Genomic DNA, 20,222 nt, shown 5'->3' with positions numbered 1-20,222 from the left:
GCAACTCATTCAAATTCAAATGTTGTATGTTGTTAGGAAGAGCTTTACAGAACATAATGCCCACAGAGATATAAAAAACAACACACACATATATATATATATATATATATATATATATATATATATATCAGCAACCAACCAAAAGTGCACCAAGCACTTATCTACCCACAAGTTTGTATACCCACTGAGCAATTTTGGTAATAACAGGAGAAAGCACTGCAGAGAAATGTCCCACTTCCTGTTTGTCACAGCAAACGGTCCGCAATAACTGACACAAGCGTTTCTGACAGAACTGCGCACTTTATACACGACTAATTTTACACTCACTATGACGACTACTACTGATAAGCCTATTTTACTGTCTTCAGTTTGACTCATGAAAAAGTCAGCTACTGTAAACAATGCATGTATTCTTAATTCAAGAGTACAGTAATTTCTTATTACAAATACTTGAGAAGGATACACATGTAAAATCAGTTCCACAAATTCTTTTTTTCTAACCATCTGTAATGAAACTTTGCACAGCTAATGTGGATTTAGGGTTAAATATGTGTTAAAATTAAACTTTGAACTGATAGTGGCGCCAGAGAAATGTTTTTTTAAATTAATTTGAAACACTTTGGAGTAAAAGTTCTGTTGATAAACATGATGATAAGAGGCATCCAATTTCTTTATGCAGCATTCATCATATGGTGAAGTTCTGCCTGTGACATTTTGACATGTCACAGTTGCAAAAGCACAGGTGTAAATAATAAAAGGGTCCTGGTATTGTGCATGCTGACTCACTGTCATGGCTTACTGGGACTTGCATTGTTAATGCTATTGGTAACACCTGTGCTTTTCCTACTATGACAAGTCAAAATGTCTGCTGGGGAAAAGGCCTCATCTTTCGGTATCTTACCTGTGTCAATGATTGTTGGCCACGTTTTAATGTTCACAGAGGCAGCAGCGTCTTTGGAGCGCAGAGTCCTCATGAGATTTTGAGTGGTAAGGATACATGCAGCTTTACTGACCTGATAACAAAACACAAGCATGATTCTTTTGAAAGGGAGAAGATGTTGAAAATAAATGAGTGACAAAACAGCCGTCAACATACATAAACATATGAACACAACATGATCTATCTTCCTATAGCCCAACTGAGACTGGATTTTTAAGGCTGATACTGATATTGATTTTTGAGAATTAAAAACATAAAATAAAAATCAATTTTCTACCTAAACACAGAACATGAACAAACATTTTTAAAAGGGATCCCTTAAATTTTTTTAAACCAAGATTTTGTACTGCGCAGGACATTCTACAGTTGTAGAATTCAAAATACAACTTATAACGGGACACATCTACAGTGTATGCAAGATTGCCTTTAGAAATTATGCGATTTAAAGATGGAAAACATTTCAGGGAAACTGGATGCCCTTATTTTCAATTTGTCATTAGTCTGATTTTTGATGATGATCATCAACTTTTTGTTGAGATTTAGGAGGTCTAACCTAGTAGAAAAATGTTGCTCAATGACAAAAGGAGTCAAAACAGTCATAAATTGTTAAAAGTCCTTTTAGGTAGCAGGGTCATCACTGGTGGCTCAATGTCCAATGACTCCAGGTTATTAATTGTAATATCTACATATAGGCCACAACTAAAAAGACCCTGATATTAGGATTAATGAATGAACACACATGTATGTGCGGTACACACAAACCCATGAGCATGCAATAACACACATGCATGCGTAAAAGAACATGCACACTTACATCAATGATCATGCGGACAGTTGGCAGCGTGGCTGCCAGGTTCTGAGGGTGTGGAGGTCTGACATTTACGGGAACACATCCAGCGTAGAGACAGCCATAGAAGGCGGCTATCAAATCAATTCCTGAGAGAAAGATTGAGGACAAAGGTGGATTAAAAAAAAAAAAAGAAAAGAGAAAACTATCCATGTCCCACAATAATTAATCTCAATGGGAGTAATATACGTAGACACAGACAGGAAAGCCAGAGGCAGAACCCACCAGGAGGATAGAGCAGCACTACGTTCTCTCCAGTGTTGATGCTGCCTTTCTCAGTGAGTGCTGCAGCTATCTTCTCTGCTCGCTTGTGAAGCTGGACGCACGTCGCTGTGCCCGCTGTTACACCCTGAAGGATGGGAATAATGCACAGACGAGGAGATACAAGGTCACCAGAAACACAAGGTGTAATTCATGTAGCAATATCTTGTGCATTACAGTCAAAGTATATATACTGTATTTCTCAGCGTATGAACACATCAGTTTAGTACCTTGGCATTAAGAAGAACAAAGAGGACATGGTCTGGGTCTGTCTGTGCCCTCCAGTGTAGAGCCTCTGACAAATACTGATGCTGAAATAAAAAGAAAAAATTATTAGATATATGTACTGTACATCTGTATACATTATTACAAACACAACCATGGAGGGCTTATACAGGGAGGAGTTTTGTGCTGATGGAAGAACTTAATTTAATACACCTAAATAAAACAACATAAAGTGGTGCTCAGAGACTGCATATCTCAGTCGACAGCTGTCTGGGTTAAATTATCTCTTGCCAACGTGCAAACAATTTATACCACATACTCGGAGCCAATCCAGCTCTTAAAATAATGAACAATAACTTAGGATGTGCAAGGTACATCTGCACTAAAACAAGGGATAGCGACAGAAGATGCATATCTTGTAACACAGATTTTTAAAAAAGAAAAAAATACATGCACATTTTTGCTTGTGTCACATTTTAACACACAAAATAAAACCACAATACAATACAGATTAGAGCATGACAAGAATAAACAAAGTTGTGGGGAAGATGCCAGAAGGGGGCCATAATTCTTACCATCACAGTGGGCCACATACAGAGCTACATCCGGAGAGAGACGAGAGCAGAAAGAGAGAAGAGTCCAGATTTTTCTTTTTACATCTATAAAACTGAGCTGTGGCTGAGACTGGGCCATTGTTACACTGGCAGTGGTAAGTCTTCAAACCTAACTATTTACACTGTGAGCATTGGTACTGATCATGTGCACAAGTTTCCTGCTGATTCTGAAGGACATGCATGTGGCTCTTTTGAAAACTAGAATGTGGTTATACAGAGTTACAGATAATACAGAGTTAGTGGCTGGTTGAAAGTGAGAGTTACAGCGTTCATGGTCATACTACCTTTCGGACAAGATCCTGGTCTTCGATCATGCCGAGGTCCCTGCCTGCAGCCTGGGCAATCCTCTTCCCTGCCACCAGGTTGCCCACCATCACGGACGCAGGACCTACACCAACTACAAGAGAAAAAGAGTGTGAGAGAGAGAGATGAGTGGAAGATAATAATGCTTATACAGCACCCCTCACAGGTTAAGTTTTCACCAAAGAGGCAGCATTACTTTTTTTTTGGGAAACACAGAGGTCTGCCAACAAAACTAATCCTGTGAGAATACAAAAAGCGCAAAACATAAAAACTGCATTAAATATTAAGGCGAACAGAGTGTGTCACACTGGGTTAGATGTGGCTGTGTTCAAGTATGCAGATTGTGGAAATGGAAAGAGGAGTGGAGCGATGTGTGAATGTATTTGGCATTTTGGTAAAAATGTACGATTTGTAAAATGAGTAATACGGTATCTACTATAATAAAATCAGCATGTCACAACTTCCAAGTACATCTGCAATGTAGCAGGGGCACAGCAGTGTTTGTTTCATAATGGTTTAGGGGGACGCCAGGACCACTGTGAAAATAAGTTATTTTAACTTTTCATTTGCTTCACTTTCATGCGTCACACTTTGTGTTATATGCTGTTTATAGGTTGTTTTACTTTGTTTCATTTGGTGTGTTGTGTTTCGGCATGTCCATATTTCATATTGGATAGATGTTAGTTTGTTTTGGCTAACATTTGGACAAGTGTGTTATGTGTAGGTTGTTTTATGACTTTTAATGAACTTTGTCACAGCCAGGGCCGACAAGAATATCACTTTCCCAAATTCAGAAACTGTTATGTGTGCATTATGTAACACTAATACCCATGCTCTTATTTCACAAAACACTTTATACCCTGACTGACATGCGGGACAATCAGAAATTCCTCTCATCTTTGTGGACATGGTCAGTCCTTTTTACCTTATCCCATCACACAAGAGCTTAATACACATCTCACAAACCTGTTTTACCAGATATGCGTCACCTACCAGGCTGCTTTTGGCGGGGCTTGGGCAGGTTGGTGACACAGGTATGGGGACACATCAGAATGTTGCAGGGGTGCAGGTTGCCGTCTAAGAAGAACTGCTTGGCGTCAGAGATGTGAATGCCACCCAGGGGTGTTTTAGGTAAGGTGTTGGCCGGAACCAGAGCCAGACAGTAGAGGCCCACCTGATGGATGCTGTCGATAGCCTACAGAGGAAACCAAACATCGAGACAAAGTTTGTTGAGAAGTAATAGTGTGTTGTGGGGGGAAAAAATGACATCTGATTTTAGAAATACAAAAGTATTTTACACCGTTCCATGTGGCTTGCCTCACAATAAAAACATTTGAAAAAAGATGCTGAGGTGATTTACCTGAAGCACTCGGCTCATCCACTGGAAGCTGTCCTCCTCGTTGGCATCTGGCCTCTGCTCTGCCACAATCACGACCCTCTCATCATAGAACACTGTGACTGAAAACACAGCGATCCTGACACACACAAACACAGAGCAGATATGTTAAAGATTATTCAGAGGGTGTGGAAGTCACAAGCAGTTTAAATGCACCCTGAAACATGTGGTTTATACGTCAACATTACATCCAGTCGTGCCATGTTTTGGGCCTGCTGTGCTTCCTTTGTACCTCCAGATGTCAGTAGTGATAAATCAGTATTCACACTTTGCCAACAGAGGAGCTCATCATCTTTCTAAACACACTTTGCAAAAAGAAGAATTTGGTGGTCTCCTTACCTCCCACGGTACACAGTCTTGACTGGCTCCACGGCGAGAGCGGTGGCCACCAGGTCGTCAGCGTTGTGTCTCCGACCGCTCACCATCAGCAGACCCTCGATCTTCCCCACGACAAAGATCAGACTGCCCTATACAGAGCGGGTGATACACAGCAGGGTCATTATACTGTAAGTATACAGACCCATTCAAAAACAGAGAGAGAGAAGGATGGTTTCCAGGAAGGCTCAAGTTACTACAGATGTTGTACTGTAATGAAACAGTCCTACTTACTGGGCCAACAAACCCCAAGAGTCCTGACCGCACAAATGGAATCTCTCCAATGGGAACTCCATTAGCATTAACTGGTATCACCTGAACACAACAATAAACAGAAATAGAGGATAGCAATTTACCACAAAAAGAACTGAATTAACTTTCTTATTTTATGATGTTGTATCAGCACAGGCAGGTTGGGGGTGTAACTCTGCTTTCATACCTCAAAGGTGTTTTTGGTGACTCCAGGCAGGCCGTAGTACATGTTGCCTCCAGCACGGGAGTTTACTATTATCTCTCCTATCTCATCTGTTTTACACAACTGAGGAGGTCCGTCTGGCTTAACAGTGCACATCAGAGCTGGACACACACAAAGGTAACATTTAAAAAATAGGGCTAATCCTAAACCTTAGTACAGCAGATAGAAAGAAAAACAAACATAGCCAGACATAACAAAATGACACATAGCATCAGAGACAATCGCAGACATCACTGAAAGTTTATATTATATTATTTGGTGTTATGGAGATGGTGGTGGAGAGCATTGTCTACACGTTGGTCCAAAATCTTCCATAGGTGTGAAATTGGGTTGAGATCTGCTGACTGTAGCATTTTATTCACATCATTTTCATACTCACCAAACCATTCAGTGAGCCCTGGTGCACAGAAGCATCTGCATTTGATATGTTTCTCCACTCTTTAATTCAGGTTTTTTCTTTAATTTGTCCCCGTCTGTATCTTATTCGTTTTTCATGCTTTCCTTTTCACTTATTTATCTTTCCTTCCATCCTCACCTCCAGGCATGACATGCCCCACATCTTGTACAGTCAGGGCGGAGTTCTTGTCTTCTGTGTTGACCCTGATGACGCCGTGGCTCAGGCCGCCCATGGAAAGAATGGCACGGGCAGGGAGGGGTGCGCCAGGGACTCCCGGTCTACACAGGACAGAGTTCTATCAAACATGAACATTTCCATCCATCCCATCTGTTCTTACAGCCATCTGCCCACCCATGTACGTCACCACATACAACAGACTACGTCTTCATCCACCTTGCTAGACCAGTAAAAATGAAAATCAACCATGAGTGAAGCAGTGTGTCATGTTTCTTTGTCAGCTTTTATTAATCATTATGTCCTTTCATAGGCCTTGGATTGAAATGTGGGGATGTGTGAGTGGGAAGAATTAAGAAATGGGAGTTAAGGGGGACTAAAGACTTGGAACTAATCCAACATAAAAAGTGAATATGGGTCAGTGACATACCTGCGTATAGCTACTGTCATGGCCTCAGGGGAGGTGGCACAGGGACAGATAACCTCAGGTTTCAGCCCGTGGGACTGAAACACGTTCAGGAAGGCATCACAGGAAGACACCGACCCTGGACAGCAAGAGATAAGGGATTCAGCATATTACATCTAATTAGTGTTGTTTGAAAGGACCCAGTTTTACAAAGCTGGGGTCATGAGGTACTCACAGGGATTAGCACCATCAGCAACAATCAGCATACGTAAGGAAGCCAGACTGGTGTCTCTCTGGTCCCGATGAGCCATCATGGCCCAATGTAGATCACGGCACTTCACCAAAGCTATACGAGCTGCACAAGAATAAAAATGTCATGTTATACATTAAATTCTTTTGAATGGCATTACTCAAGCTGAGAGACCAGTGTACTGTAATTTACCTTTGTGGATGTGGACCCTCTGTACCCAGGAGAGAGGACAAGCCTTCATTACTGCATAGGGAACACTGATAGTGTGTATCCTGTTCATCACAGCCTGGAAACAAACAAACCTGATTAAGCAGCTAATACAGTATAATACAATTCTTTCCCCAATCATTACAAAAACCCACATTGGGTAATTCTACTAAATCATGTTAAACTGAAAGACTCCCCAACTTCCAACAGCAGAATCTGACCTAATGGCTAAAAGCTTGTTGCTTTGTTTAGTTTATTGTGTCATTATAAACACTGTAAATTGTTAATGAATTCAATAAAAGAAATAACTAAATGAAAATCAGACATTATGTGGGTGGGATAAACAAAAAACAAAAACAAAAAAACCCATCTCCTTTCAAAGCATACCAAATAAAAAAACAAAGCCTAAAAAAGATATCACACAAAAGTCACGATTAAAAGAAAAGAGAGCTTAGCTGGATAACATAATGTGAGCAACAGATCAACAAGGTAGATATCTGTATAATAAAAATAATGCATAAAGGACCAATAGAAATGAAACAAATTAAAACTGCTCTAATTCAGAATGCAGAACTGTATCAAGTCCCAATAAACCACGGGACCTTTCATCTGTCCATCATGGAATCCATTAGGTTTTTATGACTTGGACATTTGGTCAGTTTACCAGATACTTGATGAGAGCACAGACACTAAAATCCCCCTTACTGTTCTGCTCTGGTGCAACTATCATAATCTAAAACCACTTTGAAAGCATTATTGCATACGTCCACACACACTTACCGTGAGAACTCCATGCCATAGGCCCATATCCTTTTTGAAGTCCAGGACATTCACTAAAGTTTCCCCTTAAAGTGAAGAAAGACATAAGTAACTTATAACAGACTTATAATAGTTGTGTTGATGAAGAAACCTTCAGATGATCAGATGATAACGACACTCCAGGTCTTTACTCACCCTCACAGTAGTTGCAGGCCTGGGTCAGTGCTTGGCAGTGGGTCAACATGGCTACTTTAGACACAGCCACACCCACCACTGTGCCATCTTTACTTGCCTTGTACTACACAGAGAGGAAACACAAGACGGACATGTGAAACTGCAACACACTTGTCTTTTCGAGTAAGATCCGGATGCAGGAATGGTCAGGTTTTAATGTTCCCAAATCAAGCTTTGTTTTTTATTGCAATCCAGTTGTGTGCTAGATAACAGCCAGTTATACAGTATCGCCTCATGAAAAGCAGTAACTGGTTAATGTAGCCAGTAGCAGTACCTCTATATATGCAGGGTCAGTGTTTGCGGTGGGGATGTGCGGTTGCCAGTCTTTGGAAGGCTTGGTCAGGTATTTTGAGTCTGTCACCACCCACTTTAGTCGAGGCCAGCCTATCAGAGAAAGGCATCAGTGGAAGTAAAGTCAAGTAAAATCAAGGGGGCTACATAATATAAAAAAGGGATTCATTTCAAAACATTATACAACTATTTCTTTTAAAGTGAGGCCTGAAATTCACCATGACTTCTTCATTAAAACACAAAGTACATTGTATCCACCCTGCATAACAATTTTGTACTCAAACAGTCTGAAGGTGATCTGAGATTTAGCCATTATATGTTTTACTTTCGGCAATATTTCATAAAAGAGTAAGGTATTTTTTTATGGCCGTATTTTTTTATGACCCCACCGACATCCCTCCATCCTCCTGGTTGTCTGGCAGAGTACCAGGGGTACAATTTTTATTTTTTTTACTAATTGTCTAATTGTCTGAATAAAGTTCAATGATTTCAGAAAGAGCTTACTGACCTTTAAACTGCAGTATTTCCCCAGTGGGTGTCTTGGGTAAACCCTTTAGACAGATCTCACTGGTCAGAGCCAGACCAACACCACAGCTACCGAGCAGAAACCCCACCTGGCTGATACCTGCATCCTAAAAAACACCACACACACACACACACACACACACACACACACACACACACACACACACACACACACACAAACACATTCATAGTTAAACAGAAAAGAAAAACTCTTTCTGTACTCACAAAATGCACATGTTCCTCTGAGGGTTTTCTTACCTTGCGAGACAGTGGTACTTCAATAGGTACAGGTATAACTTCAGCCAGGAGGCAGCCGTAGAAGGCCACCCAGAACATCCCAGGGTCACTGTTGGGGAACACCAACGCCACCTACCAAGACATTAAACATTACATTTAATAATAACTTTATTTATATATCACCTTTAAAAACAGAGTTTACAAAGTGCTTTGACAGACAAGGCAAAGCAGAAACAGGATACCCAGAAGGCAGTATAACAGCAGAGAGCCAAACAAAGCAAGACAAAATTAAGGTAAAATTAAGACAAGAAGACAATATAAATAAATGAAAACATGATAATGGAAATAAAAACAAATGGAAACAATAAAAGCAATAAAGAGACAAATAAAAAGACAACATCACATAAAATCAAGTCTATAAAGATGAGTTTTAAGAAGTGATGTAAAAGAAGTCACTGATTCTGCGAGCCTAATCTCCTCAGGCAGGTCGTTTGGAACAGCCAGAAGGGCACGTTGACATGTTAACATTTGCTAATTAGCACTTAACACAAAGAGCAGCTGAGGCTGATGGGAGTGTCATAGGTTTTGTAGGTATTTTGAAAGTATTAGACAAATTGAAATTGATCTGATGGTGGCACAAAAGGAAAAGTCAGGGGATCATCAAAGTCAAGAGGATTCATCCTCTGGGCACCATGAATGTCTGTACAAAATTTCATGGCAATCCACTTTGTTGAGATAAAAATAATGTAATACTTCCTTTCACCGATAATTCAAAGGTCAGCAAAAATAAATCACTCCTGGAGCTGCTTTGGGTTCAGGTGCCTTGCACAAAGGCACATCAACGGGGCAGATGTTCAATTCAGGTGTAAATCAAGGGCTACAAATTCCTCTGTGCTAAATTAATTCATCAGGATGACACTACATTTGCTATACGTTTGTTGTGTGTGTATCGTGCGTAAGCTCACCCTGTCCCCAGGTTTGAGGATTTGCTCGTTCTTGGTGCCCAGCTTGTTCAGGAGGGTGTACGCCAGCTTCACGCTGCGACTCCACAGCTTCCCTAACAGACAGAAGGTGGAGCAGGGAGGAGGGAGTAAGGAGGGTAGGTCATATGTCTTACCTCTGCCAAAAAATCTCATGTCACAGAGTACACACATCTTTCTTTTATCTAGATGAACTCCTGAACTCTTAACATGAACTCCTGAGAAATAGCTCTCAACATAGCACAGTACCTTTAAGTTATAACTCCCAGCAGTTGTGTTACTGCTACTGATTTGACAGTGTAAACGTCCTTCCAGGCTGTCTGCATATTAACAGTCTTGTGTCTCACCATATGTCAGTGTGTAGAGCGGTTTGCCCGTGATGTCAAGAGCAGTGAGGGCGGGGCTCTTCCCCTGAGTCGCTCCCCAACGGGCCAATGCTGCCTGCAGGGCTGGGGGCCAGTTACTGACCACTCCCAAAGGCTCCCCTTTCACCGGGATGATCTGACGGCCCTCTGGCTTTGGTGTGTTGGGGTCCAGCTGGGGCACTGAGAGAGAGAGAGAGAGAGAGAGAGAGAGAGAGAGAGAGAGAGAGAGAGAGAGAGAGAGAGAGAGAGAGAGAGAGAGAAAGAGAGAGAGAGAGACAACAGAACACTTTTGGGTATATTACAGACTAATCAGATTCATTATGGATGCCATCAGGATTAAATGCAGTCCATAAGTCATCGCTGGCCTACACTGCTCATCGGTTTCACTGAGTCAACCTTTCCATTGGCTTTCTCATTCCTGTGTCTTCCCTAATCTGTCTTCTTCTCTGCTTTTAATTGCCTAAATATATAAAGAATACATTTAAAAGAAAATAGATTGCCCCTTCAAATCATAACACATGTTGTGTAGATAAGCATTGCTCAAACAGAAAGAATTTTATTTTAACTCAAAAACATTTATTTTAAATTGCAACATGGATCCCAAGGTACCAAGTATGTAGCCAAATATGGGTACCACTTTCTAATAAGGCACCCTTTATTAGTTGTAAATGATTGCTTTATTAATGGTTAATAGGCTATTTATTAATGTTTTCCAGATCAGTTATAAAGCCAGTTATAAATTAATAAGAACAAGGTTTTGGGTTGCCAGGTTGTGAAAAATGCCTTTGACTGGTTGGACTTTTTTTCTACTTACCTGGACCACACTCCATTTATAAACAACTTTTTAAAAATGTACAACTGCCGACTTCATGAATTAAATAACCTTTATTGATGACTTACTAACATTTATAACTTCAGACGTGATGGCTCATTAGAAATAAATATTTATTAATGACTTACCTACATTTATAACTGCATTATTACCAAATGGAAAGGCTAAACACTGGCCAAAGGGATTTTTCACAAACTGGCAACTCAAAACTTATTAATGGCTTAATAACTAATCTATAAAGCATTGGTAAATGATTTATTAACTTATTACTTGTTATTTTCATACAATGCTGGAGCATGCAAACTCAGATCAGCACGCAAACCTAACATGGCAGCGGCGGATGGCCGCCCACCACTGATTCTGGTTCTGTCCAAGGTTTCTGCCTCTTAAAGGAAGTTTTTCCTTGCCACTGTCGCCAAATGCTTGCTCATGGTCGGATTTGTAGGGTCTCTGTAATTAATATTATAAAGAGTACGGTCTAGACCTGCTCTATAGGAAAAGTGCAATGAGCTAACTTCTGTTATGAATTGGCGCTATATAAATAAAATTGAAATGAATTGAGATTGTAATACTGTTTGTGATGTAGTGCATCACAAATTTAAGGGTCATATTGGGAACACAGTGGTCGGAGTTGTTTTAACAAAGCGGCGTACCTTCTACGATCTCCTCTGAGTCGTCTATGAAGAACTCGCTGAGCGGGGGCCTCTTGGGCCTCTTCAGGGTGTTGAGCAGCTGCTGGATTTTAGTGGACACTCTGCTGTTCACAGGAACTCCTACAGGCAGGAAGAAGTTGGAGAGGGGCGGTGGCAGGACAAACACACAGTCACACACACAGTGGCTCGTACATACATTGATAAAACACTTCACGTTTAAACTTCTTACCATCTCATAGTCTGCTGCTCTTCAACCCATATGACAAGAGACTGTATTTTTTTAGTTAAGATTTAATTATTCGTCTTGAATTGATTGTAATATCTTTTGGGAATGAAAAGCAGCATACGTAGGTGGCAACAACACGAGGAAAACACGATAAGAACTGGGGTAAAGGTTTCTTATGGTTTGGGATCACACGTGAGGATTCATTCTCTGCGTGGATGTTGTTTGTGTTACATATATTTCTACAGTCATTCATTACAAACAGGAGGGAGAGTTAAGGGTACAACAGCAAACACTGAAGGCTACGGACTTTATACATTAAGGAGTTTCCTTACTCTGGATATTACCTCTTCCTATTAGCCAGTCAAATAAACATGTGACAGGGCAGAGAAAGATCAAGAAGAAAAGAAAGCAGTAAAGTCTGATTAATGATATGTCATGGCTGGAAGTCAACACTAATTTTGAAGAGAGAAGAGATTTGTAAGTGGAGTCAGACAGAGGCTCCCACAGAGACACGCAAACAAATACAAATGTTATAAGGTGTAGTCGTTACCGTCCGCAGTCTCCATCATGCTCGAGCGGCTCTGCCCACGGCTCATCCCTCGAGCCACGGCGTTGGAGGGAAGGTCCACCCGCGAACCTCTGGAAGGAGCGGCCACAGCTGTCACATCTGGAGGGGGGACGCTGTTCTCTGAGGGGGCTGCAGGTTGAAGCAAAGGAGGACAGTCTGAACAAAGACGTCCTGAACTTTCAGCTTGGTTTCTAGTTACAGTACCAGGCAATGGATATTAACAAGTGTTTGCATACCGTAGGTATAATACTAGGCAAAATTTAAATTCAATCAAAATGTAAAGATATTGTTCTCATGGAGAAAATCCTTTCAGTGGAACAGCTCACCAGATAATAATACTCTATCAGAGTTTTTAAAAGCAGGTGTAATACTTTTTATTAGTGAAATGGAAAGTGTAAATATGAATTCATGTATTTAATATTTACATTTTTTATTATATACAAACTACTTGCAATAGTGTCTATGATTATTAAATCTGAATGTAAGTCTGTAATGTACTGGGCACACCAGAGCCACTATGAAAATAATTTAGTTATGAATGCTTCATAGAAAAAGTTATAATTGTTGATATAAATACATTATTAACACAAATTTTTCTAATTCTAATCTCACAACAAATCCATATAGTTGCACTATATACACTTTCTGACCAGTATACTGTACATCTTTATAGACTTACTCAGTTATTTTATTAATATGCAAATGTATAGTTTTCCAAAATGTAGTGCTGTCCTTTACCTTAAACTATTATACAAAAAGTTTAGCTGTTGATAGAAAAATCATAACAACAAGCACCAGAATAAGCCAGTATTCCCTGTAATAATCTATTCATTTTGGTCAAACCTAATAAATCTAATAACAGTAGTGGTGTCCATGAATATTTAACACCAGTCAAAAATCAGTCGAGTGCCTCACCAATGCGACTGTGAGCCAGCATGTCTGTCACAGCGGCAGTGTGAGGCTGCTCATGCGGCTGGTGCTGCGGCTGGTACGGCGGTTGGTAGGGAGGATGATACAGAGGTTGGTACTGTGGCTTGTACTGCGGCTGCGGCTGCGGCTGCGGCTGCGGCTGCTGCCGCGGCTGAGGCTGAAGCTGCGGTTTGGCCTCTCCGTGGGACAAGGTGGAGGAGGCCGAGGAGGAGGTGGAGGAGCCCTGGACGGTGCGGTTGATCCAAGAGTCTGGGCTCTGCAGGTTGGGACTGACCAGAGGCGGAGGAGCAACCACTGATGACTGCCTGCGCACAGAAGTCTCATCTTCAGAACCTGATGAGGAGTCTGCGCAAGAGAGAACAAAGTATGAATTATCCAGCACTGTATCCTACTGGCTAACGGTCAATCTGTTTGTAAAAGTACTACTACTACTGTCCTACCTGGTGGTGTGCGGGTTTCGATGGGAGATTGAACATAAGTGGAGCGTCGCTTGGTAGGCATGGGGAGTGCCATCTTCTCCTCTTTATGTTTAGCCAGGGCAGCTTGTACTGCCTCAGTATGGATATCTGCATAGACAGAAAACAATACACTGTGAGTTAGGGATGGCTTGACTTCATCCTAGCAGCTCTGGATCTGATTCAAAGCAAGGACACAATAAAAGAAACAATGAAAACAGCTTTTTGAATTGACTCATCAAGAGGCCATTTGCCCACATCACATAGTCATACTTGTTTTTCAAGCAGCTTTAGTGGTTTGTATGGTGTGATTTAAACTGCTGAACTTTTTCCTTCTTTGTATATTTGCTTATTTATTTACTTTTAAAAAATGTATCCTTTCCCCAACTGTTGCTTGAATAGTGCTATTATTTCATTTTAATAGTTTAGTTGTGCTGTAAGTCCTCTAGATCAGTGGGTCCCAACCAAGGGATCGTTTGGGTGGGGGGCAGAAATGATGGCCTTGGAACCAAGTTTAGATCCTGGTTCCTCAAGTCGAAAGGCAGGTAAAGAATCCTGCATTCTTACAAAAGTTATGAGGTTCCTGGAAAACTTCCTGCTGTCTAAAAGGTAAAAATGTGTCAGGTATAGCACAAATAATAGTTATTGCAGTGATGTGAACTATATGTACATTTATTTTTTCTATTTATCCAGTAGAAAAAGATCTGATCACGACGGACAGCCAGGCTGGCTGTGGGACTTTGTATATGTTGTTTGGATTTATGTCAGCCTCACTAGATTGCTGGATCAAATTCACATCTGAATCCATATAAGGTTCGGCTATTATGCAACAGATGTTGAATAAACATTTGCAAACAGTTTGCTCAACTTATCTCCGCTAGGCCACTCCAAAGTCTTCATTTTGTTCTTCTTCAGCCATTCAGAGACCCCACAACAATATCCAAAGAACTGCAGGCCTCACTTGCCTCAGTTAAGGTCAGTGTTTATGACTCCACCATAAGAAAGAGACTGGGCAAAAATGGCCTGCATGGCTGAGTTCCAAGACGAAACCCACTGCTGAGCAAAAAGACCATTAAGGCTCGTCTCATTTTTGCCAGAAAACATCTTGATGATCCCCAAGACTTTTGGGAAAATACTCTGTGGACTGATGAGACAAAAGTCGAACATTTTGGAAGGTGTGTGTCCCATTACATCTGGAGTAAAAGTAACACCGCATTTCAGAAAAAGAACTTCATACCAGCAGTAAAATATGGTGGTGGTAGTGTGATGGTCTGAGGCTGTTTTGCAGTTGTTGCTGCTAAGGGTGGCCCAACCAGTTATTAGGTTTAGGGGGCAATCACTTTTTCACACAGGGCCATGTAGGTTTGGGTTTTGTTTTCCCTTAATAATAACAACCTTCATTTTGTGTTTACTTGTGTCATCTTTGACTAATATTTAAATTTGTTGAATGATCTGAAACATTTAAGTGTGACAAATATGCAAAAAAATAAGAAATCAGGAAGAGGGCAAACACTTTTGCACACCACTGTATATTCCATTTCTGCCAATAGATCCTCCTAAATGTTACATACTGGTCCTTTTAAAGAAGAAACAGCATATTAAAATGTTAAGAAAAATTATAAGTGAAGAAGTCAAGAGAAAATCCTAACAGGATGACTGTGTTTTCCCACTGAAACAGGAAACCACAACGGGAGGAGAGAGCAAAGCTGTGCATTAGCCCACACACCTACATGCCTACACACATGCACATGGTAATAAATGCAAAGATACTTTCACTTGATGACACCCACGGCATATTAAAAAGGACCACGTGAACAGCCACTCATTCAGACTACGTAACAAAACATGTGCATCAAAAGCCCACTCACTGGCAAATCACAATTATTAACGCAGGGGACACAATTTCCATTCAAACATTAACACATTTGAATAAATCATCAAGCACAGCTCATTACACAGTAGCAGTGGGGACCATAATTACATAACTGGCATTCTGCTGAACAGACTGCTCCAGGCTAAATCATCTTCTCATAATGTGCCATCGTCCACCCTCACACAGGGGCATCAGGAGAGGCCAACTCCTTACACTTGTCTGGGAGGATGAGGGCTGTCTCCATGGCGATGAGCACGGTGGTGTGTGTGGAGGCTAGCGGTGTGTTTTACACCACTGTTTTACACATTAACACTGAGATGTATTGGCAGCTAAAGGCCTTGGTCTGGTATTATCTTTCATATGTACCTCTTTGGTTTATTATTACACAACAGCCTCACAGAAGCCAGTCAACATTGTACTTTGGTGAATGCAGTACTCAATTAAAGAGGAGTAATAACTGGAGGAAGCTAGAGGAGATGAAAGGCAATTACATTAAGGTTGTTGTGCACTTTCTCTGCAGCTCATAAAACAAGCGTTTTATTTCTTCCGTTTCTCATCACTGTAGTGTTTAGCCATTTCTGATTATTATTTCTTTATGCTAGGTCTCTTAAAGTTCTAGCTTTCCATTTTTGACTGAAATATAACTTTTGGATGAATTGCCATGAATATTTATGGTTCCAAGAGGATGACTCTTAAAGACTCCAAAGTCTTTAAGAGTCATCCTGACTCATCCCCTGACTTTTCCTCTAGCATCACCATCAGGTAAATTTTTTTTGTCAGATTCTTCGGTTTATGACCAAATACCTGCAAAACAAATAACATTCCCATCAGCCAAAGCTGTACTTTGTGTTTAGTGCTCATTAGCAAATATTAGCATGCTAACATGCTTCAACATATATACAGTCCGTGTGCTAAGCTCAGATTGTAAACATGGTAAACATTACGTCTCCTATCATCAGCATGTTAACATGACCTCTAGTAACATCTGTATGTTAGCATTGTCATTTTGAGCATTTTAGCATGCTGAAGTTAGCATTTAGCTAAAATGCTGACTTGGCTGCAGAGTCCTACTGTTGTTGCTTGCTGGTTTACACAAGCTGGGCACTTATACATGGTGGTTTTAACTGCCAAGTGACCCTGGCTGTTTCCAAAATCATTCCCTATTGACTAGCTAGTGCACTATATTTACTTTCTGCTATTTTATGTCTGTAATACACTCAGTGGCCAGTTTATTAGGTCCACCTAGCTTAAAATTCAGTCTAATACAACAGTCCTGCAATAAACCTTATCTTGATGAAGGTTATAATGTTCAGTTTTTGTTAAAATAGTTTTAGAGAGGTTTTGATTCAACTTTATGCGGGGCGGCTATGGCTTAGAGGTAGAGCGTCCACTAATCAGAAGATTAGCGGTTCGATCACCCCATTTATATCAGTGAGGCCAGGCTACATAACAGAAACACTGAGAGCAATTTATGAACTATAAAGTGCTCTCAAAAAGTCCCATGATGGAACAAAAAATGTGTTCATGACATGTACACTACTTTTTGATAAAAATACCACAATGAAATCTATCGCCTTTGATCAAAGTGGAAATTACAGGTATGCGACACACCACAGCGAGTGGCTGTGGTTCAGGACGTAGAGCTGTATGAATTCAGTCCTTTTAGCATTTACTTCACACAGTGATGCAGCAAAATGATGATTATTCATATGTGGCACATGTTTACTTCTCACTACAGAGTAAACTATTGATTGCATTCGTAAATGAGTGAGTAAGGGAGGGATTCCAGACACAAGCCTTCCTGCTCCCTTTGAAAGCAGCCTAGTTGAAATGGTGCTGTAGCAGTACACTTTTAATGCACATGAAAAAATGGACACTCATTATATGGCAAAAGGTTAATCTTCCCCCTCTTCCTTGCTCTGTGTTCTTCTCCTCCAGGCCGTCTCTTTCAACCCCTCTGTCCTACAAAACTTAACTTTAACACTGCACTGTTAAAGCCCGACACAATGCAGCACTACTTTCCCTCAGTCCTGTTTGTCTGTTTCTCAATCTCAATTTTGCCTTTATTCTATTTTCGCAGCTCAAATCCTCTCCTCCTCCTCCCCAATCTCCTTGTGAATCCTTAAATCAGATAAAAAAATATTCTGTTACTGGTCAGATTTTCTGTGACAGCGAAGCATTTTCAAACAACCTTCCACCAAACTCCAGCCTAACAGACTGACTTTAGATTAGTCAGCCTGGTATTTAGCATGCTGTCTGTGTGAGGGTGTTTCATATGAGAGGCAAGAATTGTGGAAAAAGGCAAGCAGGAAGAGAGAATTAAGAAACGTAAAAGCAGGGTGTGGGCCAGTCTGGAGGGAAGATGCTTTTATGGTCTGAACGTCCACTAACAGACACTCTACTGCTCTGTTTTCCTTTATCCTCGCCAGCGTCATATCAGTTTTCTCCTGTTCTTCACACAGCCTCCTCACACATAGCCGGGCAGTGACATCACTCTGATTTCACAGAGTGGGGGTCCTCACTGAGGGGCTTCCCAGCTGCAGGGCTGCACTGTCGTCTGTCCCTCTCTCAGCCCCTCTCTCTCTCTCTCTCACACACACACACACACACACACACACACACACACACACACACACACACAAGTTCTTCTTTAATTGGTCCCTTTGAAACAGCCCAGTGTCTAAGCTGATGTAGACTAATCTGAGCGCTGCAAAGTTAATCAGAGGAAACTATATGTTCTCAGTGATCGGTGCATCAGAGGTGTTTTATGTGGGAGTTCTGACCTGATCTGTAGCGGTCATCCCTGGTTCCTCCACTGCGATGTGTTCTGCGGGAGCGACGTTCCCTGTAACGGGACGAGCTGGAGGGGGGAGGGGCGTGGCTGGAGGAGGAACTGGGAGCTGGAGGCTGCGCGTCATTCTTGCGGGGCGGCTCCACTGTCAAATACACACAACAAACATATATTAATTTAAAAAAACTATGAAAAGTTGCACAATAGTGCAATCTCAGTCGCTGCCTTAATGGAACAGCCATTTCTGTCAACACCATCCGTACCTAACTTTTGCCTCTTAGAAGCAAAATGATGTATGGCCTGTTCTGGGAAAAAATAAGAGAGCTGTGGAATTCCCCAGAGACTGAAAGGGAGGATTTTTGAAAACGTTAGCATACTTTCTGCAATTTTCTAGAGAACAACAATGTACTTAACTTATTATGATATGGTATAGGGAACTGGATAATGCTTTTATTTGAATTATTATTATTAGTTTTGTATATATCTTGTCAAGTGTGTCAAGGACATTGTCACATTCAGTTTACTCAATCAATTAGCTTGATGAGCAACAGGAAACATTTTCTATCCTTTAGCAAAGTTTTTAGTTAAATTCCACCTTGGTTAACCAACCATCTGATTCTTCAAGTAGAGACAGAGCAGGTTAATTACCTGCTGGTAGATACATTTTGCACACAGTCAACAATTTGCCATCATTTGTGCTCCAACATCAGTGAGATGAGGGGAGATTAGCAGAGAGTTAGCACCAATAGGAGGCAGCAGTGAGCATTATCAGGTCTTAATGTACAATACCAGTGTCATTTACAGAAACAACCATTTACTGCAATCTACATGTTGTTCCTGCAATTATTCTGTTCCTATTCCAGTTATAAAAAGTAAAAATAAAAGTTAAGTTAAAAAATAAAATGTATAGGACAATTTAACTGACAGTAAGTAGAGCACTGAGTTTGTTTAACTGAGTCATGGCAATAAGACACTGAAAATCAATTAAAATCAGAGTCATACCAGATGAAACTGATCACATTTCTTTTTTGAATAAGTTTAAAGGTTCTGTATACGAGATTTTATATATATTTATATGTATATGAGATTTTGAACATTAATATAGCAGCAAAAAACTATTTGCTATGTATAGATATAGTGGAGTAATGGCACAGAATGATGTCATACTCCCTTTCTGTGTGTTGTCATCCGAGCTTCTCTGTTCTTTGTTGTGGTAGCCGGTCCGTCCACGCGTCCATGTTAGTTGTGTGATTCTCTCCATGTGAAACTGTTATGCTATATAACGGCTGGTTCTTTTCTCATCTAATGTGGTGAATAAAGAATATATTTTGACCAAACCAGAGTTGGGGATTGTTGAAACAGTAAGACAGTTTTGGTGAGTTATATTTTGTTTCTGTCCAGTTTGAATGAAACACACTTCATTCAAACTGGACAGAAACAAAATAAAACTCACCTTTACGATGATCTGCATGGTAAAATTACTGTTTCTCAATGGAGTCTGGTGGGTCGTAGTGCCCATTTGTTTTGGTCTGAGATGCTGGTGCTCTAGTGTGATATTTAATGGCAATGAATGTCGCTTACAGCTCCTTTAAGCATGACATGGTATGTTTTTTTGTGTATAACCAGAGAAGAA

General features: G+C 40.7%; 1 protein-coding gene across 4 annotated transcripts in view; it reads right to left on the bottom strand.

The window, feature by feature from the left end:
* Positions 1–20,222, bottom strand: part of dip2bb (disco-interacting protein 2 homolog Bb) — a 43,295-nt gene that overhangs the window by 8,215 nt on the left and 14,858 nt on the right. Inside the window, exons 3-30 of one of the 4 annotated variants that reach the window (XM_044177859.1) lie at positions 18,582–18,734; positions 13,911–14,036; positions 13,456–13,815; positions 12,523–12,669; positions 12,305–12,322; positions 11,747–11,866; positions 10,244–10,441; positions 9,882–9,973; positions 8,938–9,048; positions 8,663–8,786; positions 8,138–8,247; positions 7,825–7,927; positions 7,651–7,715; positions 6,856–6,949; positions 6,649–6,768; positions 6,438–6,552; positions 5,972–6,111; positions 5,401–5,537; positions 5,196–5,276; positions 4,926–5,053; positions 4,551–4,665; positions 4,184–4,385; positions 3,172–3,284; positions 2,849–2,872; positions 2,279–2,359; positions 2,013–2,136; positions 1,755–1,876; positions 902–1,013 (exon numbers count right to left, since the gene is read on the bottom strand). In XM_044177859.1, the coding sequence (XP_044033794.1) occupies positions 902–1,013; positions 1,755–1,876; positions 2,013–2,136; positions 2,279–2,359; positions 2,849–2,872; positions 3,172–3,284; positions 4,184–4,385; positions 4,551–4,665; positions 4,926–5,053; positions 5,196–5,276; positions 5,401–5,537; positions 5,972–6,111; positions 6,438–6,552; positions 6,649–6,768; positions 6,856–6,949; positions 7,651–7,715; positions 7,825–7,927; positions 8,138–8,247; positions 8,663–8,786; positions 8,938–9,048; positions 9,882–9,973; positions 10,244–10,441; positions 11,747–11,866; positions 12,305–12,322; positions 12,523–12,669; positions 13,456–13,815; positions 13,911–14,036; positions 18,582–18,734 (3,435 nt within the window). The remainder of the gene's footprint in view (positions 1–901; positions 1,014–1,754; positions 1,877–2,012; positions 2,137–2,278; positions 2,360–2,848; positions 2,873–3,171; positions 3,285–4,183; positions 4,386–4,550; positions 4,666–4,925; positions 5,054–5,195; positions 5,277–5,400; positions 5,538–5,971; positions 6,112–6,437; positions 6,553–6,648; positions 6,769–6,855; positions 6,950–7,650; positions 7,716–7,824; positions 7,928–8,137; positions 8,248–8,662; positions 8,787–8,937; positions 9,049–9,881; positions 9,974–10,243; positions 10,442–11,746; positions 11,867–12,304; positions 12,323–12,522; positions 12,670–13,455; positions 13,816–13,910; positions 14,037–18,581; positions 18,735–20,222) is intronic. The other 3 variants (XM_044177878.1, XM_044177869.1, XM_044177889.1) reach the window with 3 other exon arrangements.

This window comes from Siniperca chuatsi, linkage group LG2, assembly GCF_020085105.1.
Source record: "Siniperca chuatsi isolate FFG_IHB_CAS linkage group LG2, ASM2008510v1, whole genome shotgun sequence".
Taxonomy (NCBI): Eukaryota; Metazoa; Chordata; class Actinopteri; order Centrarchiformes; family Sinipercidae; genus Siniperca; species Siniperca chuatsi.
This window is presented reverse-complemented; position numbering and strand designations above follow the sequence as displayed.